The sequence below is a fragment of the Oncorhynchus mykiss genome, chromosome 6, assembly GCF_013265735.2.
Source record: "Oncorhynchus mykiss isolate Arlee chromosome 6, USDA_OmykA_1.1, whole genome shotgun sequence".
Lineage (NCBI taxonomy): Eukaryota > Metazoa > Chordata > Actinopteri > Salmoniformes > Salmonidae > Oncorhynchus > Oncorhynchus mykiss.
The window spans coordinates 78,040,731-78,067,956 of NC_048570.1; the positions used below are offsets into that span (position 1 = coordinate 78,040,731).

Consider the following 27,226-nt stretch of genomic DNA (forward strand, 5'->3'; position numbering starts at 1 on the left):
TGGCCCAGATATGGAGTTTCTGGAGGTGCTGACGGAAGGTCTGGAGAGAGTGCTGCTGGTGAGAGGAGGAGGACGAGAGGTCATCACTATCTACTCCTGACCTATCAGAAACCACTCGGGTCACAGGTCACGACACTGCCTCGACAGGAGACATTCCACCCCGATCACCGGGGGCACTGCAGCACCGGCAGCAGCATCCAGCCGATCCTCAACATACAGTACATACAAACTGCGCCAATTAATGATGGAATTAAGAGGACTTTTATTGTGGAATTTGAGGACCACAGAAAGCAATAATAATTTGTCTGGCATTTCTGCGGAATGTATTGCCTTCCATGAGGACAGTAGCTTTTATAGATTACATGCTATAATTCCCTCATGAATCCCTTATTGCCAAGGCAACTAAAGCTTGGGTCATTCACAAACCTATTTCTGCAATAGGAGACCATTAACAACTGCTACTTTTACACATACATCCATCAAACATGAATGTTCTATGTTCGACTGAGTCAGTATTTGTGTTGTTTGCAGAAAATAAGTTATGGTGGGCTTTCCCTCATCAAGGATTAGCTTGCCAGATAGCACAGTCTTGGGTGGTCCTTATGAAGGCATCTGTGTAGAGTGCCAATTTGAGTTCTTTTTTCACAACCTTTTTATGGTTGGTGGAATAGTAACTTTTGTATTTATTTTCTTATTTATTTTCTCAACCTTCCCCCGATGAGGATAAGATTTTTCGTATTGTAGATAATAAAATGCCCGTTGGGGTATTTCAACAGATGGCACAGAGAGGGCTTGTAAATGTGGTTCCAGAGATTGTATCGAAACATAATTTTACTGGATTATTATTTGTAATTGTTGAAAGAGAAGAGGTTTTAAATAATTGACAATTATACATTACATTGAATCTACTATTTCTGTACAAAAGTCTTTATTATAGGTATGAAGACGACTTACAGGGGCAACTGAACAGAGTAGCATATGCACACATTTCCTTTTCTTTCCTGTAGACTGCAAGAGCTGTAAAGGCGAAGAGTATTTATCTGAACTTAGCAATAAAATCATAGTTCAATTCTAGTTGAATAGGAAAATGAATCATCTTGACTTCAGATATATCAATGTGTTCATAAAATAAGATGGTAGAAAAACAGAAAACACAAATAATTATTTACTTAAGAGAAAGGCAAAATAAATACGATATAACCTATGAATACAGAATGCAACATTCCTGAGATGACTGTAGGAGGCATTACAGTATATTAACATGTTACATACTGTTTCACTGTACACCCTTGTGAGGAAATGTTACATTAATGTTAATTTTAAGATGAAATCGTCACTTTCTATGAAATAGTTTCATTGTGAAACTCAAGTTTGTCTGATGGTGTCTCTGGTGTCCTCAGAGAAATAAAGATAGTTTGTAAAGGCCTCAGTATGACCTTGTGGCCTTGATCGTATCATTAAACAAACATAACACAGAGATATTTTTAGAATGAGATATGTAAAAAAAAAAGTTAAAAGTGATTTTTACATTAAACTCAATGTAATATAGTATCAAGTGTGTGCAGAGCTTTGTGTAAATATACAACTCCTTCAAGGTCAAAATGACCAAAACTAAAAATGAGATAAAGATCTTTGTAGGAAAGATCACATGTAAGCAAGTGACACAGTAAACACGTTAAAGCTTGTCACTGTCGGAGAAACATGTTTGTAGTGGATAGTGTATTGTAATACAACACTAGTAGTACTACTAAATAGGTTCCGGTACTCATTTTGGGTGCAAGTACTGTTTATATTTAGGTGCAGGAGCTCCACTATACTTTTGAGCTAATATTCCATAAGAGTAAAACGAGCTCAAGCAGTAGAGAATTTGAGGTGCCGGTACACAGTTCCAGTGGGCTCCTGCGCAAGTCAAGCACTGCTAGTTTAGTAACACTAAGGGCTAAATTCTATCAGATCCGTGCTAGCCGACATCCGGTTGTTTTGCCAGTGTTGAAGGTGGAACTGCGTTAGAGCTACTACTTATGTTACATTATGCAGACTCTGTCATTGAATGAAATTAAACCACACCGACTTTATATCCGACAAATCCCATGCAGCCGCATTAGAAGTTCATGTAGCCACATTACAAGTTCAAACACTCTAATGCGTAATGGTCTATTGTCTACATAGACTGACAAATCCCGCCATCCATATTAACATGAAAACATGCATTTCATAATATCTATTGTCGATAGAGCCTGCACTTTCTATTGTCGTTTTGAACATCTAATGTGTAGGGATAATAAGGAAGGGAGTGGTTGGTGAGACAAAAGAGCAGCCACACACTTATTTGTCAGTTCACACTGCAGCTACACCTCCAATACTGCCAAAACATCCGCTATCAGGATATCGGTCAATGTGGGTTACCGCTGGATCTGATTGAATCCAGGCCATATTATAGTCTTAATGGTCCATCAGGACACAGAGGCAGGAGATTAGTATAACCATGGTCCAGACCAGACTCCTGGGGACCACCAGTTCACTGTGGCCCTTGGAGTACATCTGTTCCATCTTTGTCGTCTGGTGGTCAGGTCGCCTGAGTACCAGTCTGCAGGGGTTCTGAACCCCAGTCAAGTCGATCTGAGCTTCACTGGGGAGAGTTCCTTTCGCTTTCTGCCTGTCACGCTCCTGGGGGAGGGAGGGAGAGAGAAGTTTACACTGTGTTATGATGCTGTGACAGTGACTCTACTGAACAAGAAAAAACAAGTGGGATTTTCCATGCACTATACACGGCTCTTTTTCCAGTTCTCAGTTCCCTTCATACCACAAAGTACTCAGATGGACATTCAGTCCCAGACAGAGATGCCTTTCATTCCATTCATTCCTTTGATGTTACTACTGCAGGTGTTTTGATGGCTTTGATACAATACTCACACTGTAGCATTGAGCCTTTATAACGAGCAAAAACACAGAGCTTTTGTTCATTTAGCACTCACTTTCTCGACCTCCTTGAACACACGTAGGAAGTTGTGTCTGAGGACCCCGGACAACTCGTTCTCTGTCCAGTGTCTCTTCAGCAGCTCCTGGATCAGAGCGGGATACTTGGACACATCCTCTAATCCAAGAGGAAACCTTCAGACAGTAGAACATAACAGGCTATGTATTACTCAAACCCTCAGGCCACTTAAAATGCAGCTGCTATCTGTTACCAGTCTGCTTACAAAAAAGTTAGTCATTCTGATAGCATTCAAGCTGGAGCATAACATGGCTGTATTAATGAACCAACGCTGAATGTGCTGCTGTTACTCTGAGGTAAAGGTTCTTACTTAGAAGCTCCATCAAAGTCCCCTCCTATTCCTATTGACTGAGATCCAACCACCTTCCTAATGTGGGTAAAATGGTCTGCAAAAAGTAAGAGGAATATCAGAAGATACAGTGCCTTGAACGGCCCCCTTGAACTTTGCGACCTTTTGCCACATTTCAGGCTTCAAACATAAAGATATAAAACTGTATTTTTTTGTGAAGAATCAACAACAAGTGGGACACAATCATGAAGTGGAATGACATTTATTGGATATTTCAAACTTTTTTAACAAATCAAAAACTGAAAAATTGGGCGTGCAAAATTATTCAGCCCCTTTACTTTCAGTGCAGCAAACTCTCTCCAGAAGTTCAGTGAGGATCTCTGAATGATCCAATGTTGACCTAAATGACTAATGATGTTAAATACAATCCACCTGTGTGTAATCAAGTCTCCGTATAAATGCACCTGCACTGTAATAGTCTCAGAGGTCCGTTAAAAGTGCAGAGAGCATCATGAAGAACAAGGAACACACCAGGCAGGTCCGAGATACTGTTGTGAAGAAGTTTAAAGCCGGATTTGGATACAAAAAGATTTCCCAAGATTTAAACATCCCAAGGAGCACTGTGCAAGCGATAATATTGAAATGGAAGGAGTATCAGACCACTGCAAATCTACCAAGACCTGGCCGTCCCTCTAAACTTTCAGCTCATACAAGGAGAAGACTGATCAGAGATGCAGCCAAGAGGCCCATGATCACTCTGGATGAACTGCAGAGATCTACAGCTGAGGTGGGAGACTCTGTCCATAGGACAACAATCAGTCGTATATTGCACAAATCTGGCCTTTATGGAAGAGTGGCAAGAAGAAAGCCATTTCTTAAAGATATCCATAAGAAGTGTTGTTTAAAGTTTGCCACAAGCCACCTGGGAGACACACCAAACATGTGGAAGAAGGTGCTCTGGTCAGATGAAACCAAAATGGAACTTTTTGACAACAATGCAAAACATTATGTTTGGCGTAAAAGCAACACAGCTGAACACACCATCCCCACTGTCAAACATGGTGGTGGCAGCATCATGGTTTGGGCCTGCTTTTCTTCAGCAGGGACAGGGAAGATGGTTAAAATTGATGGGAAGATGGATGGAGCCAAATACAGGACCATTCTGGAAGAAAACCTGATGGAGTCTGCAAAAGACCTGAGACTGGGACGGAGATTTGTCTTCCAACAAGACAATGATCCAAAACATAAAGCAAAATCTACAATGGAATGGTTCAAAAATAAACATATCCAGGTGTTAGAATGGCCAAGTCAAAGTCCAGACCTGAATCCAATCGAGAATCTGTGGAAAGAACTGAAAACTGCTGTTCACAAATGCTCTCCATCCAACCTCACTGAGCTCGAGCTGTTTTGCAAGGAGGAATGGGAAAAAATGTCAGTCTCTCGATGTGCAAAACTGATAGAGACATACCCCAAGCGACATACAGCTGTAATCGCAGCAAAAGGTGGCGCTACAAAGTATTAACTTAAGTGGGCTGAATAATTTTGCACGCCCAATTTTTCAGTTTTTGATTTGTTAAAAAAGTTTGAAATATCCAATAAATGTCGTTCCACTTCATGATTGTGTCCCACTTGTTGTTGATTCTTCACAAAAAAAATACAGTTTTATATCTTTATGTTTGAAGCCTGAAATGTGGCAAAAGGTCGCAAAGTTCAAGGGGGCCGAATACTTTCGCAAGGCACTGTAAGATAATCATAAGATAAATCATGTGTACACATGTTATTGATGTTCTTGATACTGGTCTTCTAAACAGGTCTTGATTGATAACAAGGCAGCCAATTTTGCGCTTAATTGTTTGATGCCAATAAACACTAATCAAAGGCAACTGCTCACCAGCCACAATGGAGATATTGGCTTGGCCATGGCAAGCCACAAACCCACTGTGCAGATTAACCATGATGAGTCCTCCGTTCTCCTTCTGAAACAACAACACACCCAGAAGAGAACATTAAAAAAACATTCCACACTTCCAGTGACCTTCCAGCCATGTAGATACAGTGCCTTCAGAATGTATTCACACCCCTTGACGGTTTCTGCATTTTGTTGTGTTACAGCCCAAATTTAAAATGGATTAAATTGAGATTTTGTTTCACTGGCCTACATAAAATACTCCATAATGTCAAAGTGAATTATGTTTTTAGACATTTTTACAAATTAATAAAAAATGACAAGCTGAAATGTCTTGAGTCAATAAGTATTCAACCCCTTTTATTATGGCAAGCCTAAATCATTTCAGGAGTAAAAATGTGCTTAATAAATCACATTTTGAGTTGCATGGACTCACTCGGATTGCAAAAATTGTGTTTAGCATTATTTTTTTAATTACTATTTCATCTCTGTACAACACATACAGATAATTGTAAGGTCCCTCAGTCGAGCTGTGAATTTCAAACACAGATTCAATCACAATGCCTCGCAAAGAAGGACATCTATTGGTAAATAGTTTATTTTTAATGGCAGACATTAAATAGCCCTTTGAGCATGCTGAAGTTATTAATTACACATTGGATGGTGTATCAATACACCCAGTCACTACAAAGATACTTGCATCTGTAATTTGCGTCCTTCCTAACTCAGTTGCCGGAGAGGAAGGAAACCACCTAGGGATTTCACCATGAGGCCAATGGTCACTTTAAAACAGTTACAGAGTTGAATGGTTGTGATAGGAGAAAACTGAGGATGGATCAACAACATTGTAGTTATTCCACAATACTAACCTATGTGACAGAGTGAAAAGAAGGAAGCATGTATAGAATACAAATATTCCAAAACATGCATCCTGTTTGCAGTAAGGCACTGAACTAAAACAGCAAAAAAAATGTGGCAAAGAATACAAAGCATTATGTTTGGGGCAAATCTAAAACAACACATCACTTAGTACCACTCTTCATATTTTCAAGCATGGTGGTAGCCTCATGTTATGGGTATGCTTGTCATCGGCAAGGACTAGGGAGTTTTTTTAAATAAAAATAAATGGAATAGAGCTAAGCACAGGCAAAGTCCTAGAGGAAACCTCGGTTCAGTCGGCTTTTCAACAGACATTGGGAGACAAATTCACCTTTCAGCAGGACAATAAACTAAAACACAAGGCCAAAATATACACTGGAGTTTCTTACCAAGACGACATTGAATGTTCCTGAGTAGTCTGGTTACAGTGTTGACTTAAATCGTCTTGAAAATCTATGGCAAAACTTGAAAAGGGCTGTCTAGCAATGATCAACAACCAACTTGACAGAGTTTGAAGAATTTAGAAAATAATAATGTGCAAATATTTTACAATCCAGGTGTGCAAAGCTCTTACCGAGAAAGACTTGCATCTGTAATCGCTGCCAAAGGTGATTCAAAAATGTATTGATTCAGGAGTGTAAATACTTTTGTAAATTAGATATTTCTGGATTTCAGTTTCAATAAATTAGCAAACATTTCTAAAAACATGTTTTTCACTTTGTCTTAATGGGTTATTGTGTGTAGATGGAAAAAATATACAGTACCAGTCAAGAGTTTGGACACCTACTCATTCAAGGGTTTTTCTTTATTTTTACTATTTCTACATTGTGGAATAACAGTTAAGACGACAAAATTATGAAAAAAATCATGTAGTAACCCAAAAAGTGTTAAACAAATCCAGCCTTTGCCTTGATGACAGCTTTGCACACTCTTGGCATTCTCTGAACCAGCTTCACCTGGAATGCTTTTCCAACAGTCTTGAAGGAGTTCTCACATATGCTGAACACTTGTTGGCTCCTGGCTGCTTTTCCTTCCCTCTGCGGTCCAACTCATCCCATACCATCTCAATTGGGTTGAGGTCGGATGATTGTGGAGGCCAGGTCATCTGATGCTGCATTCCATCATTCTCCTTACACAGCCAGGAGGTGTGTTGGGTCATTGTCCTGTTGAAAAACAAATTATAGTCCCACTAAGCGCAAAGCAGATGGGATAGCGTGTCGCTGCAGAATGTTTTGATAGCCATGCTGGTTAAGTGTGCCTTGAATTATAAATAAATCACTGACAGTGTCATCAGAAAAGCACCCCTACACCATCACACCTCCTCCTCCATGCTTCACGGAGGGAACCACACATGTAGAGATCATCCGTTCACCTACTGTGCGTCTCACATAGACATAGCGGTTGGAACCAAAACTCTCAAATTTGGACTCATCAGACTAAAGGACAGATTTCCACCGGTCTAATGTCCATCGATCGTGTTTCTTGGCACAAGCAAGTCTCTTCTTCTTATTGGTGTCCTTTAGTAGTGGTTTCTTTGCAGAAATTTGACCATGAATGCCTGATTCACGCAGTCTCCTCTGAACAGTTGCTGTTGAGATTGTATGTTACTTGAACTCTGTGAAGCATTTATTTGGGATACAATTTCTGAGGCTGGTAACTCTAATGAACTTATCCTCTGCAGCGAAGGTAACTCTGAGTCTTCCTTTCCTGTGGCGGTCCTCAAGAGAGCCAGTTTCATCATAGCCCTTGGTGGATTTTGCGATTGCACTTGAAGAAATGTTCAAAGTTCTTGACATTTTCTGTATTGACTGACCTTCATGTCTTAAATTAATGATGGACTGGTGTTTCTCTTTGCTTATTTGAGCTGTTTTTGCCATATATGGACTTGGTCTTTTACCAAATAGGCTTATCTTTTGTAAACCACCTGTCACGACTCCCACCGAAGGTGGCTCCTCTTGCTGTTCGGGCGGCGCTCGGCGGTCGTTGTCACCGGTCTATTAGCTGCCACCGATCCACTTTTCCTTTTCTGTTAGTTTTGTCTTATTGGTTACACCTGTTTCTTGTTTAGGTTTTGGTTAGGGCTATTTAAGACGGTTATGTCCACCTGTGTTTGTGAGGGCTTGTTCCTCTGTTCATTTTTGTAGTTGTGCTATTTTCTTGTTTTCTCCGGACTGTTTGGATCCTGTTTTTGGGCCGGTCATTTGTATGCGCCTGGTGTTTTGGTGTGACCGTTTTCTGTGCCGGAATAAACACGATTGTCCTTTACCCCCTGCTCTGTGCACCTGACTCCGCACCCACTACTCCTAGAAGTGCGTAACACCACCCCTACCTTGTCACAACACAACTGATTTGCTCAAACGCATTAAGAAGGAAGAAATTCCAGAAATGTAAGACACACCAGTTAATTGAAATGCATTCCAGGTTACTACCTCATGAAGCTGATTGATAGAATGCCAAGAGTGTGCAAAGCTGTCATCAAGGCAAAGGTTGGCAACTTTGAAGAATCTCAAATATTAAATATATGTTGATTTGTTTAACACTTTTTTGGTTACTACATGATTCCAAATGTGTTATTTCATAGTTTTGATGTATTCACTATTATTCTATAATGTAGAAAATAGTAAAAATGAAGAAAAACCCTGGAATGAGTAGGTGTGTGCAAACCTTTGACTCATACTGTATATTTAATCCATTTGAATTCAGGCTGTAACACAACAAAATGTGGAATAAGTCAAGGGGTGTGAACACTTTCTGAAGGCACTGCAAAACAGGAAATGCACATAAAGGACAAGTGGATTAAAGAAACATTGCAGAAAGGACACATCGTCAAAATATAATTCCAAAAGACTCTCCTGATAAGGAGTAAACACAGGCCACCCACAATGAGTGACCGTGCCGATGGTGGTTGAAAGGGGGGAGTGATGGAGGAGTGTTAGAGAGAGAGAGAAAGAGAGAGACAGACAGAGACAGAAAGTTCTTGCCAGGGGTCTCACCAGTTCGCGGAGCAGGTCATCAGGAACATTGCGGCTGTGGTTACACACGGCATGGGCTGAGGAGTGGCTGAAAATAACTGGAGTCTTAGAGATCTGCAGTACTGCCCTGGCTGTGGCCCAGGAACTATGGGACAGGTCTACTATCATCCCCAATCTGTTCATCTCCTTCACCACATCCTGAGAGAGAGAAAGACAGAGAGAGAGGGAAAGACAGAGAGAGGGAGAGAGAGAGAGAGAGAGAGAGAGAGAGAGAGAGAGAACAGGAAAAGCATGTTACCACTTGCTGTGAAGTTTCCCAGTAATTATATATTACGTGCTCTATGTACGTCATTGTGCATATCTGCTGACAAACATACAACACTGCGCCACTTATCTACAAACAGTAAACACTACAAACAGTAAACACTACAAACAGTAAAACGCTCAGTTGCGACTGAGGATCACATCAGTCTTACACAGCTCCCTAAAAATCGTCAAGGATCAAGAATGTTTGTGTACAACTCCTAGAGACTGTGAAGGAAAATGTTATGTTTGTGTATCAAATCAATGCTGCTTTTCTAATAACCATTTGGATGGGTTCATGCGAGTGACTGACTGAACGTGTATGGAGGAATCCTCTCTATCACTAATAAGCAACTTGGCAGTACACCCAGAACATTACTCTGACTGTTTCAGTTATTTCAGGTATTTCAGTTTCAAGGTCTCAACTTGGAGAGAGGAAGCCTCGTGAGGTATTGGTCCATCACATGCAGGAGCCAATGATGAATAATAAATCATGTCAATCATGCAAATATAACTCGTCTGTGTAAAAGTATGTAGGAGGCCTGAAGGGACCGCCCCTGCGTTCTAACCTCTCCAGCTTGTTGACTTCAGGTGTCCCTGAAGACATAAGTGTACCGAAATGTCATTACGCCTGAAGTGACCAGCGTAGGCTACAAGTATTGGCTTGAACACAGACTTAGTGTTAAAGGTTGACCTTACCTTACCGAAGTCTGTTAGGCTGTCATTTTCTCTTTGATAGACATCATAAATTGTTGAGGAGGACTCAGCCCTGAAGCAATAAAAAACGACTGTGTTTTTCAGCCCAGTAGCAAGAAACTATGATGTCAAACCAAAATATAACAAATATTGTGCATGAGTCTAAGTTTTAATATCACATGCACAAGTACAGTGAAATGCCTTTCTTGCAAACTCAAAACCCAACAATGCAATAATCAATAACAATGTATTACAACAACAAAAAAACACAAGAAATAAGAAGAAATACGAAATACACAATAAAGTAAATAAGTAAGCATACTGTACAAGAAATACTTAAAAAGTCATATCCAATACCATATTCCATGTGCAGGGATACTGGAGTGATGAAGGTAGATATGTATAGGGGTAAGGGAGCTAGGCAACAGGATATAAGATAAACAGAGTAGCAGCAGCTTTCATGTGAGTGAGTGTGCAGGTGTGTAGAGTCAGTATATACAGTTGAAGTTTGAAGTTTACATACACCTTAGCCAAATACATTTAAACTCAGTTTTTTACCATTCCTGACATTTAATCCTAGTAAAAATTCCCTGTCTTAGGTCAGTTAGGATCACCACTTTATTTTAAGAATGTGAAATGTCAGAATAATAGTAGAGAGAATGATTTATTTCAGCTTTTATTTATTTCATCACATTCCCAGTGGGTCAGAAGTTTACATACACTCACTTAGTATTTGGTAGCATTGCCTTTAAATTGTTTAACTTGGGTCAAACGTTTCGGGTAGCCTTCCACAAGCTTCCCACAATAAGTTGGGTGAATTTTGGAACATAACATGGGCTTGCTCCTACCTATCTCTCTGATTTGGTCCTGCCGTACATACCTACACGTACGCTACGGTCACAAGACGCAGGCCTCCTAATTGTCCCTAGAATTTCTAAGCAAACAGCTGGAGGCAGGGCTTTCTCCTATAGAGCTCAATTTTTATGGAACGGTCTGCCTACCCATGTCAGAGACGCAAACTCGGTCTCAACCTTTAAGTCTTTACTGAAGACTCATCTCTTCAGTGGGTCATATGATTGAGTGTAGTCTGGCCCAGGAGTGGGAAGGTGAACGGAAAGGCTCTGGAGCAACGAACCGCCCTTGCTGTCTCTGCCTGGCCGGTTCCCCTCTTTCCACTGGGATTCTCTGCCTCTAACCCTATTACAGGGGCTGAGTCACTGGCTTACTGGGGCTCTCTCATACCGTCCCTGGGAGGGGTGCGTCACCTGAGTGGGTTGAGTCACTGATGTGATCATCCCCCCCCCCCCTTGGGTTGTGCCGTGGCGGAGATCTTTGTGGGCTATACTCAGCCTTGTCTCAGGATGGTAAGTTGGTGGTTGAAGATATCCCTCTAGTGGTGTGGGGGCTGTGCTTTGGCAAAGTGGGTGGGGTTATATCCTTCCTGTTTGGCCCTGTTCGGGGGTGTCCTCGGATGGGGCCACAGTGTCTCCTGACCCCTCCTGTCTCAGCCTCCAGTATTTATGCTGCAGTAGTTTATGTGTCGGGGGGCTAGGGTCAGTTTGTTACATCTGGAGTACTTCTCCTGTCCTATTCGGTGTCCTGTGTGAATTTAAGTGTGCTCTCTCTAATTCTCTCTTTCTCTCTCTCTCTCGGAGGACCTGAGCCCTAGGACCATGCCTCAGGACTACCTGACATGATGACTCCTTGCTGTCCCCAGTCCACCTGGCCGTGCTGCTGCTCCAGTTTCAACTGTTCTGCCTTATTATTATTGGACCATGCTGGTCATTTATGAACATTTGAACATCTTGGCCATGTTCTGTTATAATCTCCACCCGGCACAGCCAGAAGAGGACTGGCCACCCCACATAGCCTGGTTCCTCTCTAGGTTTCTTCCCAGGTTTTGGCCTTTCTAGGGAGTTTTTCCTAGCCACCGTGCTTCTACACCTGCATTGCTTGCTGTTTGGGGTTTTAGGCTGGGTTTCTGTACAGCACTTTGAGATATCAGCTGATGTACGAAGGCTATGTAAATAAATTTGAATTTTGTCCCATTCCTCCTGACAGAGCTGGTGTAACTGAGTCAGGTTTGTAGGCCTCCTTGCTCACACACTCTTGTTCAGTTCTGCCCACAGATGTTCTATAGGATTGTGGTCAGGGCTATGTGGTGGCCACTCCAATATCTTGACTTTGTTGTCCCTAAGCCATTTTGCCACAACTTTGGAAGTATGCTTGGGGTCATTGTCCATTTGGAAGACCCATTTGCGACCAAGCTTTAACTGACACTCCCATTCTGGAGACACAGTGACTGGCACACAGACATTGTGGAGCCAAGAGATAATTTGTTCCCCCTCGATCACCCCTTCACATGGTTTAAAAGATATGTTAACATATGAAGACAAGCTTGACCTCTCCCCTCTCTGCGGCCCAAGTAACTGAACCCTGACAGAGAACAGATAACTGCAACCGGCCAACAGTATTATCCAATAATAGACATTCTAATGACATATCTCACATAAGCATAAAATAAAATAAATAAAGCATTTTATTTATAAATGTTACCTAAATAATTCTGATTCTGCCACGACACATTTGTGGAGTGGTTGAAAAATGGGTTTTAATGACTCCAACCTAAGTGTATGTAAACTTCCGACTTCAACTGTATGTATGTGTTAGTGAGCAAATTAAGGAGTGAGTGTTTGTGTGTGTGTTGGAGTGACAGTGTGTGTGAGTGTGTAGCACTCTGTGAGAGGGCAAATATTGAAATAAAAGGTAAATAAAGATACAAGGTAAACTCAGTCCGTGTAGCTATTTATCAGTTGTATCGCTTGGGGATAGAAGCTGTTCAAGAGCCTGTTGGTGTCAGACTTGATGCACCGGTACCTCTTACCATGCGGTAGCAGAGAAAATAGTCTATGGCTTGGGTGGTTGGGGTCTTAGACAATTTTCTGGGTCTTCTTTTCATACTGCCTGAAATAGAGGTCCTGGATGGCAGGGAGCTCGGCCCCAGTGATGCACTGGGCTTTCTGCCTAAACCCTCTGTAGTGCCATGCGATCGAGTGCGGTGCTATTGCCACACCAAGCAATGATGCAACTAGTCAATATGCTCTCAATGGTAGAGCTGTAGAATCTTTCAGGATTTGATGGCCCATGCCAAACTTTTTCAACCTCCTGAGGGGGAAAAGGCACTGTCACGCCGTCTTCACGACTGTGCGTGTGTGTTTGGACCATTTTAAGACTTTAGTGATTTGGACACTAAGGAACTTCAAGCTGTCTACCTGCTCCACTGCCGCAACGTTGATGTGGATGGCGGCGTGCTCACCCCCCGTTTCCTGCAGTCCTCGATCAGCTCCTTGGTCTTGCTGGCGTTGAGGGAGAGGTTGTTGCTCCGGCACCACACTGCCAGGTCACTGACCTCCTCCCTGTAGGTTGACTCATCACCGCCGGGGTGAAGGCCTACCACTGTTGTGTTGGAGTCGTGCGTGGTCACACAGTTGTGGGTGAACAGGAAGCAAAGGAGGGGACTAAGCACACACCCCTGTGGGGCCCCTGTGTTGAGGGTCAGCGTACTGGAGGTGATGTTGTCTATCCTCACCAACTGGGGTCGGCCCGTCAGGAAGACCAGGATCCAGTTGCAGAAGGAGGTTTTCAGACCCAGAGTCTTATGCTTGGTGGTGAGATTGGTGAGATTGATGAGATTGAACGCTGAGCTGTAGTCAATGAACAGCATTCTCACATAGGTATTCCTCTTATCTAGGTAGGTGAGGGCAGTGTGGAGAGCAATAGAGATTGCATCATCTATGGATTTGTTTGGGCGGTATACAAATCGGAGTGGGTCTAGGGTGGCTGGGATGGTAGAGATAATGTGTGCAATAAACAGTCTCTCAAAGCACTTTATGATTTCAGAAGTGAATGCTACAAGGCGGTAATCATTGTAGCATGAAGCCTTAGAGTTCTTAGGAACAGGGAGGATTGTGGTCATCTCAAAACGTGGGAATTACAGACTGGGACAAGGAGAGGTTGGAAATGACTGTGAATATGTCTGCCGGCGGAGCCTCGATGGTATTCGGAGCCTGTTGGTATTCGGTGGTATTCGGAGCCTGTTGGTATTCGGTGGTATTCGGAGCCTGTTGGTATTCGGTGGTATTCGGAGCCTGTTGGTATTCGGTGGTATTCGGAGCCTGTTGGTATTCGGTGGTATTCGGAGCCTGTTGGTATTCGGTGGTATTCGGAGCCTGTTGGTATTCGGTGGTATTCGGAGCCTGTTGGTATTCGGTGGTATTCGGAGCCTGTTGGTATTCGGTGGTATTCTGAGCCTGTTGGTATTCGGTGGTATTCGGAGCCTGTTGGTATTCGGTGGTATTCGGAGCCTGTTGGTATTCGGTGGTATTCGGAGCCTGTTGGTATTCGGTGGTATTCGGAGCCTGTTGGTATTCGGTGGTATTCGGAGCCTGTTTAAGATGATTCCACCTTATTCCTATATTGTCCTTTTGCTCGTTTGATGACTGCGAGGAGGTCATAAGTGTGTGTGTGTGTGTGTGTGTGTGTGTGCGTGCATGTGTGTGTGTGTGTGCGTGTGTGTGTGCATGTGTGCATGTGCTCACCAAGGCGTGTTGCAGGTGTGTGTGAGGGCCATGGAGCGAACCCCCAGCTGGTAAAACATACGCAGGGTTGGCAGGCTGCTGTCTATAGAATGACCTCCCTCAATGCTGATCAGACATGCTATCCTCTTAGTGTCATTTAGTCCTGTTGAATACACACACGATACACACACATCATCATCATCATACTGCTGTAAATTGGGCAGAAATATGTTTTTACCAGGCATCAACCCACTTACACATCCACGCATTTCCATATGCTGGTGGAAAGATCCATTTGGAAAACTCATCAAATTACTTCAGAGAGCGTAAATTACAGGCCAGAAGACCAGCTGGCAAGTGTCTCCTTGCCCAGTCTGTAAGCCCAACATGTTTGAAGCTGCCCACCATTATTCCTGTTCCTAAGAACTACAAGGTAACCTGCCTAAATGACTATCGTCCAGTACCACTCGCATCTGTATTTACGAAGTGCATTGAAAGGCTGGTCATGACACACATCACCACCATCATCCCAGACATCCTGGACCCACTCCAACAGATGATGCAATCTCAATTAAACTTCACACTGCTCTCTCCCACCTGGACAAGAGGGGAAATCACTATGAGAGAATACTGTTCATAGACTACAGCTCAGTGTTCAACACCATAGTCCCCTCCAAGCTCATCACAAAGCTCGGGACCCTGGGACTGAACACCTCCTTCTGCAACTGGATCCTGGACTTCCTGACAGGCCACCCCGAGGTGGTGAGGGTAGGCAACAACACCTCCGCCATGCTGACCCTCAACACAGGGGCCCCTCAGGGTTGTGTGATTAGTCCACTCCTGTACTCCCTGTTCACCCACGACTGCGTGGCCACGCACGACTCCAAAACCTTCATCAAGTTAGCTGACAACGCGATGGTGGTAGGCCTGATTACCGACAGCAATGAGAAATCCTACTAGGATGAGATCAGAGACAACAGCCTCTCCCTCAATGTCAGTAAGGAACTGATCGTGGACTACAGGAAAAAGGGGGAGAGCACGCCCCCATCCACATCGTTGGGGCTGTAGTGGAGCAGGTTGGGAGCTTCAAGTTCCTTGGCATTCACATCACTATGGACTTAACATGGTCCACACACACTGAAAAGATTTGGCATGTGCCCTCGGATCCTCAAACAAGTTCTACAGCTGCACCATTGAGAGCATCTTGACTGGCTGCATTATCACTTGGTATGGTATGGCAAATCGCCACAGAGGGTGGTGCGGACGGCCCAGTACATCACTTGGCCCGAGCTGCCTGCCATCCAGGACCTCTATATCAGGCAGTGTCATAGGAAATTCCCAGAAATTGCTAAAGACTTTAGCCACCCAAGACATAGACTGTTTTCTCTGCCACCGCCCTGCAAACGGTACCAGAGCATGGGCACTCAGAACAACAGGCTACAGAACAGCTTCTACCCCCAAGCCATAAGGCTGCTAAATAGTTCCTTAAATGGTTACCCTGGACTATCCCTGGACTATCTGTATTGACTCTATCTTGCACTGACTCTATACACACTCGCTAGACTATATACTGTATACACTATATACAGCATACACTCACTTACACACACTACACTGACATTCACACACGAAACCACACACATTCACATACAGTGCCTTGCGAAAGTATTCGGTCCCCTTGAACTTTGCGACCTTTTGCCACATTTCAGGCTTCAAACATAAAGATATAAAACTGTATTTTTTTGTGAAGAATCAACAACAAGTGGGACACAATCATGAAGTGGAACAACATTTATTGGATATTTCAAACTTTTTTAACAAATCAAAAACTGAAAAATTGGGTGTGCAAAATTATTCAGCCCCCTTAAGTTAATACTTTGTAGCGCCACCTTTTACTGCCATTACAGCTGTAAGTCGCTTGGGGTATGTCTATCAGTTTTGCACATCGAGAGACTGACATTTTTTCCCATTCCTCCTTGCAAAACAGCTCGAGCTCAGTGAGGTTGCATGGAGAGCATTTGTGAACAGCAGTTTTCAGTTCTTTCCACAGATTCTCGATTGGATTCAGGTCTGGACTTTGACTTGGCCATTCTAACACCTGGATATGTTTATTTTTTAACCATTCCATTGTAGATTTTGCTTTATGTTTTGGATCATTGTCTTGTTGGAAGACAAATCTCCGTCCCAGTCTCAGGTCTTTTGCAGACTCCATCAGGTCTTCCAGAATGGTCCTGTATTTGGCTCCATCCATCTTCCCATCAATTTTAACCATCTTCCCTGTCCCTGCTGAAGAAAAGCAGGCCCAAACCATGATGCTGCCACCACCATGTTTGACAGTGGGGATGGTGTGTTCAGCTGTGTTGCTTTTACGCCAAACATAACGTTTTGCAATGTTGCCAAAAAGTTCAATTTTGGTTTCATCTGACCAGAGCACCTTCTTCCACATGTTTGGTGTGTCTCCCAGGTGGCTTGTGGCAAACGTTAAACAACACTTTTTATGGATATCTTTAAGAAATGGCTTTCTTCTTGCCACTCTTCCATAAAGGCCAGATTTGTGCAATATACGACTGATTGTTGTCCTATGGACAGAGTCTCCCACCTCAGCTGTAGATCTCTGCAGTTCATCCAGAGTGATCATGGGCCTCTTGGCTGCATCTCTGATCAGTCTTCTCCTTGTATGAGCTGAAAGTTTAGAGGGACAGCCAGGTCTTGGTAGATTTGCAGTGGTCTGAAACTCCTTCCATTTCAATATTATCGCTTGCACAGTGCTCCTTGGGATGTTTAAAGCTTGGGAAATATTTTTGTATCCAAATCAGGCTTTAAACTTCTTCACAACAGTATCTCGGACCTGCCTGGTGTGTTCCTTGTTCTTCATGATGCTCTCTGCGCTTTTAACGGACCTCTGAGACTATCACAGTGCAGGTGCATTTATACGGAGACTTGATTACACACAGGTGGATTGTATTTATCATCATTAGTCATTTAGGTCAACATTGGATCATTCAGAGATCCTCACTGAACTTCTGGAGAGAGTTTGCTGCACTGAAAGTAAAGGGGCTGAATAATTTTGCACGCCCAATTTTTCAGTTTTTGATTTGTTAAAAAAGTTTGAAATATCCAATAAATGTCGTTCCACTTCATGATTGTGTCCCACTTGTTGTTGATTCTTCACAAAAACATACAGTTTTATATCTTTATGTTTGAAGCCTGAAATGTGGCAAAAGGTCGCAAAGTTCAAGGGGGCCAAATACTTTCGCAAGGCACTGTACGTACACTTTTAGTTTTTTTTAGGGAGAACAAATACTAAAATCCCCAGGAATTCAGAAAGAATATATAATAACTAACCCAAGTATTCTCACAACTAAAAAAAGAAACATGATCATGTCTCAATGTAATCAAAGTATGAAACTATTGTTATTTTCAAATGATATCTCTTATTGGGCCTATTTGTGGTCCATTTACAGTGTACAAATTATTATAATTATGTTACCGGCCAACGACCATTCTCACCAAAAAATATCAGCCCGTGGCTGAATCATACCTTCAGCAGATGTAACTAGCTCCAGTTCTGGGTTCTCTGTACACATACGGTTGATCACGTCTATCTGTTCCAGTGTGAGCCTCACAGCATCCTTCGCCTGGGCGCCACACAACACGTAGGCTGCAAACACCTGATCAGAGCATGGGATGGGGCAGAGACAAAGCAGGGGGTCAGAGAGCAACACTTGAGTTAGAAGGGTATTATGGCTTTAGTACAACTCAGTGTGCACATGCACGGACACACATACACACTCACACAAACATGCACACGCATACACACGCACACACACACACTTAGGCTACTATTAACCATATATTAACCTACCTGAGCGCCGACATGTCCTGTTGTGAGTCTGTTGATGTCCGTGGCCACTTTGCTGATGTTGTGCAGGTCAACCTGACTCAGTCTGTTGTCGTGGAGAATCCTCAGCATCAAAGCTAGGTCATTATGTCTAGGAGAGAGAGAGATGAGGCAGTCAGATGTAATAGAGGCGAGGGACTCAAGGTGGAGCCGGAGGGAGACATTTTTATGTATCAAATTTCTAAAGCGACAGCTCCATACAGTACCACGTGTGTGTGGGCGAGTTACATACTGAATTACTCAGTATGGGATGATAAGTATTTGTATTTGGAACCGCACTTGTTCTGGATACTTGGTGGTGAAGTTCCAAAAGTTTACTGTTGAAAATCCATGAGCTATTAATATTTTAGGCTGCATGCATATGGTATGGCAAAAAAGGTCTATGTATCTATGCACAGACAAATATATCATCAACCAATAATAAGGGATACTGTAGGATAAACTTGTCTCTATTTTAGGAATAGAATAACTAAGACAACTTTCCTCTGTTTACTTACCCATCAATCAAAGGATATTTTGTCATCAAGCCAAATGCACTTCCTGTTGTAGGATCTCCCGATGTCATCCCACAGAGAAAACACAGCATCAAGTTCGTCCCCAGGTTTAGAAAATCACCTCCATGGAGTATCCACGATATCATATTCTATAAATAAAATTATTTTAAGACGTGGTAACTTCAATTAGTCCAGTACTTTTAACTTTTGGTACCACTTTAAACAAACTACAATGTATAAACTCTTTATCAAATCAAATCCAATTGTATTAGTCACATGTGCCGAATACAACAGGTGTAGTAGACCTTACAGTGAAATGCTTACTTACAAGCCCTAAAACAACAATGCAGTTTAAGAATATTTTTGTTGTTGTTAGAAAATAGAAAAATTACAAATAATTGAAGAGCAACAATAAAATAACAGTAGTGAGGCTATATACAAGGGATTCCGGTACAGAGTCAATGTGTGGGGGCACAGGTTAGTCAAGGTAATTGAGGTAATATATACAGTACCAGTCAAAAGTTTGGACACACCTACGCATTCAAGGGTCTTTCTTTATTTTTACTATTTTCTACATTGTAGAATAACAGTGAAGACATCAAAACTATGAAATAACACATATGGAATCATGTAGTATCCAAAGTGTTAAACAAATCCAAATTTATTTTAGATTTCAGATTCTTCAAAGTAACCACCTTTATGACAGCCTTTATGACAGCTTTGCACACTCTTGGCATTCTCTCAACCAGCTTCACCTGGAATGCTTTTCCAACAGTCTTGAAGGAGTTCCCACATATGCTTAGTACTTGTTGCTTTTCCTTCACTCTGCGGTCCAACTCATCCCAAACCTCAATTGGGTTGAGATTGGGTGATTGTGGAGGCCAGGTCATCTGATGCAGCACTTCACCCCTCTCCTTCTTGGTCAAATAGCCCTTACACTGCCTGGAGGTGTGTTGGGTCATTGTCCTGTTGAAAAACAAATGATAGCCCCACTAAGCGCAAACCAGATGGGATGGTGTATCGCTGCAGAATGCTGTGGTAGCCATGCTGGTTAAGTGTGCCTTGAATTATAAATAAATCACTGACAGTGTCACCAGCAAAGCACCCCCACACCATCACACCTCCTTCTTAATGCTTCACGGTGGGAACCACACATGTAAAGATCATCTGTTCACCTACTCTGCGTCTCACAAAGACATTCTAAGAGTGTGCAAAGCTGTCACCAAGGCAAAGGGTGGCTACTTTGAAGAATCTCAAATCTCAAATATATTTAGAATTGTTTAACACTTTTTTGGTTACTACATGATTCCATATGTGTTATTTCATAGTTTTGATGTCTGCACTATTATTGTGCAAAGTAGAAAATATTAAAAATGATGAAAACCCCTGGAATGAATAGGTGTGTCCAAACTTTTGACTGGTACTGTACATGTAGGTAGAGGTAAAGTAACTATGCATAGATAACAAACAGAGAGTAGCAGCAGCGTAAAAATGCAAATAGTCCGGATAGCCATTTGATTAGCTGTTCAGGAGTCTTATGGCTTGGGGGTGGAAGCTGTAAGAAGTCTTTTGGACCTAGATTGGTGCTCCTGTACTGCTTGCCGTGGTATAGAGAGAACAGTCTATGACTTGGGTGGCTGGAGTCTTTGGCAATTTTTAGGGCCTTACTCTGACTCCACCTGGTATAGAGGTCATGGATGGCAGGAAGCTTGGCCCCAGTGATGGTCTGGGCCGCACACACTACCCTCTGTAGTGCCTTGCGGTCGGAGGCAGAACAGTTGCCATACCAGGCAGTGATGTTACCAGTCAGGATGCTCTCAAGATGTCTCATCGTTGTTGGTGACCACCACTGTTGTGTCGTTGGCAATCTTAATGATGGTGTTGGAGTTGTGCTTGGCCATGCAGTCATGCATGATCAGGGAGAACAGGAGGGGACTGAGCACACACCCTTGTGGGGCCCAGTGTTGAGGATCAGCGTGGCAGATGTGTTGTTACCTACCCTCAGGAAGTCCAGGATCCAGTTGCAGAGGAAGGTGTTTAGTCCCAGGGTCCATAGCTTAGTGATGAGCTTTGAGGGCACTATGGTGTTGAATGCTGAGCTGTAGTCAATGAATAGCATTCTCACGTAGGTGTTCCTTTTGTCCATGTGGGAAAGGGCAGTGTGGATAGCAATAGAAATTGAGTCATCTGTGGATCTGTTGGGGTGGTATGCAAATTGGAGTGGGTCTAGGGTTTCTGGGATAGTGGTGTTCATGTGATCCATGACCATTCTTTCAAAGCACTTCATGGCTACAGACATGAGTGTTACGGGCCATTAGTCATTTAGGAAGGTTACCTTTGTGTTCTTGGGCACAGGGACTATGGTGGTCTCCTTGAAACATAATGGTATTACAGACTTGGTCACGGAAAGGTTGAAAATATCAGTGAAGACACTTGCCAGTTTGTCAGTGCATGCTCTGAGTACACGTCCGGGTAATCTGTCTGGCCCTGCAGCCTTGTGAATGTTGACCTGTTTAAAGGTCTTACTCACATCGGCTCCTGAGACCATGATCCCACAGTCATCCAGAACAGCTGGTGCTCTCATGCATGATTCGGTGTTGCTTGCCTCGAAGCAAGCATAGAAGTCATTTAGCTCATCTGGTAGGCTTGTGTCACTGGGAAGCTCGCAGCTGTGCTTCCCTTTGTAGTCCATAATAGTTTGCAAGCCCTGCCACATCCGACGAGTGACGGAGATGGTGTAGGACAATTCAATCTTAGTCCTGTATTGACACTTTGCCTGTTTGATGGTTTGTTAGAGGGCATAGCGGGATTTCTTATAAGCGTCCGGGTTAGAGTCCCACTCCTTGAAAGCGGCAACTCAGTGCGGATGTTGCCTGTAATCCATGGCTTCTGGATGGGGTATGTACAAACGGTCACTGTTAGGACGACATCATCGATGCACTTATTTATGAATCCAGTGACTGATGTTGTGTACTCCTCAATGCCATTGGAAGAATCCCGGAACATATTTCATTCTGTCCTAGCAAAACAGTCCTGTAGCTTAGCATCTACGTCATCTGACAACTTCCGTATTGAGCGAGTCACAGGTAGTTCCTGCTTTAGTTTTTGCTTGTTAGCAGGAATCTAGAGGATAGAGTTATGGTCAGATTTGCCAAATGGAGGGATAGGGAGAGCTTTGTACGCATCCTTGTGTGTGGAGTAAAGGTGGTCTAGAGTTTTTTTCCCTCTGGTTACACATGTAACATGCTGGTAGAAATGAGGTAAAACAGATTTAAGTTTCCCTGCATTAAAGTCCCCAGCCACTAGGAGCGCCGCCTCTGGATGAGAATTGTCTTGTTTTATTATGGCCTTATACAGCTCGTTGAGTGTGGTCTTAGTGTCAGCTTCAGTTTGTGGTGGTAAATAGACAGCTACGAAAAACTCTCTTGGTAAATAGTGTGAGATACTCTACCTCAGGCGAGCAAAACCTCAAGTCTTCCTTAATATTAGATTTCGTGCACCAGCTGTTATTTACATATTGACACAGACCGTCACTCCTTGCCTTACCGGAGGCAGCTGTTCTATCTTGCCGATGCACGGAAAACCCAGCCACCTGTATGTTATACATGTCATCATTCAGCCACAACTCGATGAAACATAAGATATTACAGTTTTTAACGTCCCATTGGTAGGTTAGTCTTGATCGGAGCTCATCCATTTTATTATCCTATGATTGCACGTTGGCTAATAGGACTGATGGTAGAGGCGGATTACCCACTTGCAGTCGAATTCTTACAAGGCACCACGACTTATGTCACCGATATCTGTCTCTTCTTCATGCAAATGATGGGGATTTGGGACTTGTCCAGTGTCTGAAGTAAATCACTGGCGTCCGACTCCTTAAAGAAAAAATCTTTGTCCAGTACGAGGTGAGTAATTGCTGTCCTGATATCCAGAAGCTCTTTTCGGGGGTCATAAGAGACAGTGGCAGAAACATTATGTAAAAAATAAGTTAGAGCCCATAAAATGGCGACCATTTCCTCCGGCGCAATTCTGCTTATATGGCATTCATAAAGCCTTAATAAGCTTGACATAATTTATAAACAAAGTAATACTGTATAACGTGTGATATGAAAGGTCTCGGCCTATATATAAATCCAGGGCTTTGGCAAATGTGATCCTTTGCTACTAATTATGAAGTATGAAATTTGCTTAAAGGGGCAATCAGCACAGGCTACATACATTTTATTTTTACAAATTAATAGTATGCGTAAAAAGGCCGTCCTGCTCCTCGCCTCTCTACCTAACTTCACCGCACAGTCCCTTCAGTTTCCCTTCAGTCCCGTTAGTTTGGCTGCTCAGCCTACCTTCGTTATCCCTCACCCATCATAGCCCTGCCATTCCCAACCAATCAGAGCTCTTGGAAATGTGCATCTGGACTCTGAACACCGTACCCACCCACTCAGATCAGACTGTTATCATCATCCGAAGGGAGAAGACGCATGTTTTGGAGAGCTTTGTATTGTCGACGGCAACAGGAATGTCTGAATGTTGTGCCAAGTAACTGGTTTCTCTCTCTCTCCAAGAGGAGAATGTTTAAGTTCATGTTTATATTGATACTGTGTTTATAGCCCTTTATAGACATGTTGTAAGTGTAATGCCATTTCCATTTATTTATGTACATATAGGTATAGTGTATAGTTATAATCCTTAACTAATACTGTTAACATGTGTGAAAATCTTTGGCTTATAGAACCACAACAATAAGATCCCACGTCAATCAGATTACCAAATCCATATAAACCTCTTCAAATGGAAACAGATGTGTCTGCGTGTGTGTGTATGGTGGTGACTGTCAAGAGTACTGTGATGGGCCTCAACATCAGGTTCTAACTGGACAGCACTATAGAGGACAGAACCAAACCAGAGTTAGGGCATTCACAGCCGACCGCTCAGACGGGTGAGGGCATTCACAGCCGACCGCTAAGACGGGTGAGGGCATTCACAGCCGACCGCTCAGACGGGTGAGGGCATTCACAGCCGACCGCTCAGACGGGTGAGGGCATTCACAGCCGACCGCTCAGACGGGTGAGGGCATTCACAGCCGACCGCTAAGACGGGTGAGGGCATTCACAGCCGACCGCTCAGACGGGTGAGGGCATTCACAGCCGACCGCTCAGACGGGTGAGGGCATTCACAGCCGACTGCTCAGACGCTGTGAATGCCCTCACCCGTCTGAGCGGTCGGCTGTGAATGCCCTAACTCAACAGATGGGCATTCACAGCCAACCGCTCAGACGGGAGAGGGCATTCACAGCCGAACGCTCAGACGGGTGAGGGCATTCACAGCCGACCGCTCAGACGCGTGAGGGCATTCACAGCCAACCGCTCAGACGGGTGAGGGCATTCACAGCCGACCGCTCAGACGGGTGAGGGCATTCACAGCCGACCGCTCAGACGGGTGAGGGCATTCACAGCCGACTGCTCAGACGGGTGAGGGCATTCACAGCCAACCGCTCAGACGGGTGAGGGCATTTACAGCTGACCGCTCAGACGGGTGAGGGCATTCACAGCCAACCGCTCAGACGGGTGAGGGCATTCACAGCCGACCGCTCAGACGGGTGAGGGCATTCACAGCCGACCGCTCAGACGTGTGAGGGCATTCACAGCCGACCGCTCAGACGGGTGAGGGCATTCACAGCCGACCGCTCAGACGGGTGAGGGCATTCACAGCCAACCGCTCAGATGGGTGAGGGCATACCAGCCAACCGTTTTTTCTTGGTCTAGACAGATTTTTATTTTTTATGTAACATTTATTCAACTAGGCAAGTCAGTTAAGAACAAATTCTTATTTACAATGATGGCCTACCCCGGCCAGACCCGAACGACGCTTGGCCAATTGTGTGCCGCTCCCTATGGGACTCCCAATCACGGCCGGTTGCGATACGGCCTGGAATCAAACCAGGGTCTGTAGTGACGAGGCAGTGCCTTCGACCGCTGCGCCACTCGGGAGCCCATTATGGATTTAGTGACCAACAGTTCTTTACATGGTCTGTATTTTCTCTGGATTTAGCGACCAATAGATTTTACAATATGTACAGATTGATTCTTGAAGAATAAAATGTATAGAATGCCTCATGAGTTTAGTTCAACTGTCGTACCCCATCAGAATCCAAAATATAAGCCTGTTGTACTCCAATGTTTGTAAATAAAGTAAATGTGAACAAACACTCAAAACATGATTAAAACTACATGATGAACTGGGTGGTTCAAGCCCTGAATGCTGATTTGCTGACAGCCGTGGTATACCAGACACGGGTATGACAAAACACTTATTTTTGTCATATGGGTATGACAAAACGGCTATGACAAAACACTTATTTTTACTGCTCTAATTACGTTGATAACCAGTTTGTAATAGCAATAAGGCACCTCAGGGTTTGTGGTATATGGCCAATACACCACGGCACTCTGCATTGTCTTGTGCTTAAAAACAGCCCTTAGCCGCACACCCCTCGTGCCTTATTGTTTAAATATAATGTTATTATGGATGGTCAGTCCTTGCATACATAGCTCTGTCTATGAATAAGAGAGTGGTTACATTTCTCCAGCTGTATCCCTCAGTTTTTTACTGCAACATAGGCGGGATGACGGCTTAGTTATTATTTATTCTGCTGACTTTCGCTTTAGTGATGGTTTCATAAGCATCTATAGGCCTATTGGCTTTATAAAGGGTTTATGAAGGCTTCATTAATCGTTAAAAATTGTAGTTCGTTTAAATTTGAACATAACATTTAAAGTAACTTTTACAGTTAATGGGTTTAACAGTTTTAACGAGTGAACAAAAACATCACGTAACTAAAAATATGATGCAAATAGGCCTATAAATTACGGAAATTCTATTTAAAAAAAACATAATAATTCAGTAAATCTAGCCAACATAATTATTTAAACAGTAAAGTATTTTTAGAAAAACAAAACTCACAGTGCAAGTTGTTCGATCAGCTAAATCCGAACATCACAATTCAATAATGCGAACTTTCTAGCTCCCTCCGCCCAGATGTAGGCTACGTGAGTAACTGAAATACATCGTACTGTAACGTATATAATAGATCGAGTACATTACGCAGTGTGGTCATAGAGATGGGATTAGTGCCATCTACTGTCCAATCTAACTAAGAACACTATGGGCCAGTTTCCCAGAGATAGATTAGCCTAAACCTAGATCTAGAAATAAAAATGATTTCAATGGAAATCCCCATTGGTCATGTTTTTTTGTCCAGCTGTGTCCAGGAAGCCAGCCCTTTAAAGGCACAATCTGCAGTTGCCACATACATTTTTGGATATATAAATTAATATGTACCCATTGATTTTTTAAATAATATAGAATTTATGCTTCATGAGTTTAATTCAACTGTCATACCCCATCAGAACCCAAAATATAAACGTGCTTTTCTCCAATGTTGGTAAACCTTGTAAACGTAAACAAACACTGTATAGCCTCAAAACATGCTTAAAACTATAAGGTTCATATATTGCATCCACAGCTATGTCTATGCATTTGAGAGTGGTTACATTTATCTAGGCCCATCCTTGAGCTTTTTACCGGAACAGAGGGGGGCGACCGCTTTGTTATTATTTCAACTAAGGATTGCCCCTTTAAGTATTGTACTCATAGCCTAATCTCAGAAATCCCAGACCTAGGTGTGTATGCTGGAACACTGAGGGTATTTGATTAATGACCTGGTTAAACTGGGTTAGTGTAGATTGCATTCGTTTTGGAACTGGCTGCCTCCCGGGCGTGAGTCAGGTGCTCCATTTCGGCTCAAAACAAAAGTGGCCATAGGTTAAGCATGTTGAATAAATTGTAGGACTCTGTTTTCACGTGCAAAAATTATTGCTTTTGATAAAAACACTATCTGCATTCCCAATGAAAGAGTTAGGAAAAAAAATGGTTAAAGAGGATGTAGGTTTCTGAACGATGCATCATGCTGCCTTGTTGACAACATGACCAAGCGGAGCAGATTACTGTTCCATTTGAGAAGGGTGCTCCTCCCTCACTGCATAGCCCGGTGCACTGCGGTTCAGCTGAATCAAGCTCCCTCAGTGGTAACATTGTGGGAGGCAACCCATCTGTCTAGAAAGAGATTACTCAATGTCTATAGCAGTGGTTCCCAACCTGGGGTATTAGGACACCTAGGGGTACTTGGCCTATCCATAGGAGGCAAAGAAAAAC

At 43.1% G+C, this 27,226-nt stretch overlaps 2 protein-coding genes across 6 annotated transcripts in view; one reads left to right on the plus strand and one right to left on the minus strand.

The window, feature by feature from the left end:
* Nucleotides 1–1,417, plus strand: part of LOC110526617 (solute carrier family 12 member 4) — a 73,981-nt gene extending 72,564 nt beyond the window's left edge. For 4 of the 5 annotated variants that reach the window (XM_036980998.1, XM_021607733.2, XM_021607734.2 and 1 more), the window contains exon 24: nt 9–1,417. In XM_036980998.1, the coding sequence (XP_036836893.1) occupies nt 9–100 (92 nt within the window). In that variant the 3' untranslated portion in view covers nt 101–1,417. The remainder of the gene's footprint in view (nt 1–8) is intronic. The other variant, XM_036980997.1, reaches the window with a different exon arrangement.
* LOC110526618 (dipeptidase 2) lies at nt 903–26,189 on the minus strand. Its single transcript, XM_021607736.2, has 11 exons — nt 25,976–26,189; nt 19,016–19,161; nt 18,483–18,609; nt 18,159–18,288; nt 14,639–14,780; nt 10,044–10,113; nt 9,063–9,239; nt 5,176–5,260; nt 3,306–3,381; nt 2,976–3,111; nt 903–2,667 (listed from the first exon to the last, which is right to left on the minus strand). Exons 2-11 carry the CDS (start codon nt 19,156–19,158, stop codon nt 2,443–2,445), a joined length of 1,311 nt encoding a protein of 436 aa, XP_021463411.2. The 5' UTR covers nt 19,159–19,161; nt 25,976–26,189; the 3' UTR covers nt 903–2,442.
* Between the last annotated feature and the right edge of the window lie 1,037 nt (nt 26,190–27,226).

What these genes read in the sequence shown, in the direction of transcription:
- LOC110526618 (XM_021607736.2), bottom strand. Translation starts at nt 19,158, where the DNA reads ATGATATCGTGGATACTCCATGGAGGTGATTTTCTAAACCTGGGGACG. An exon ending in AAATATCCTTTGATTGATGG is followed by an intron (nt 18,610 to 19,015) that starts GTAAGTAAACAG and finishes TCTCTCTCCTAG; the next exon opens with ACATAATGACCTAGCTTTGA. An exon ending in TGTTCAAGGAGGTCGAGAAA is followed by an intron (nt 2,668 to 2,975) that starts GTGAGTGCTAAA and finishes TCCCTCCCCCAG; the next exon opens with GAGCGTGACAGGCAGAAAGC.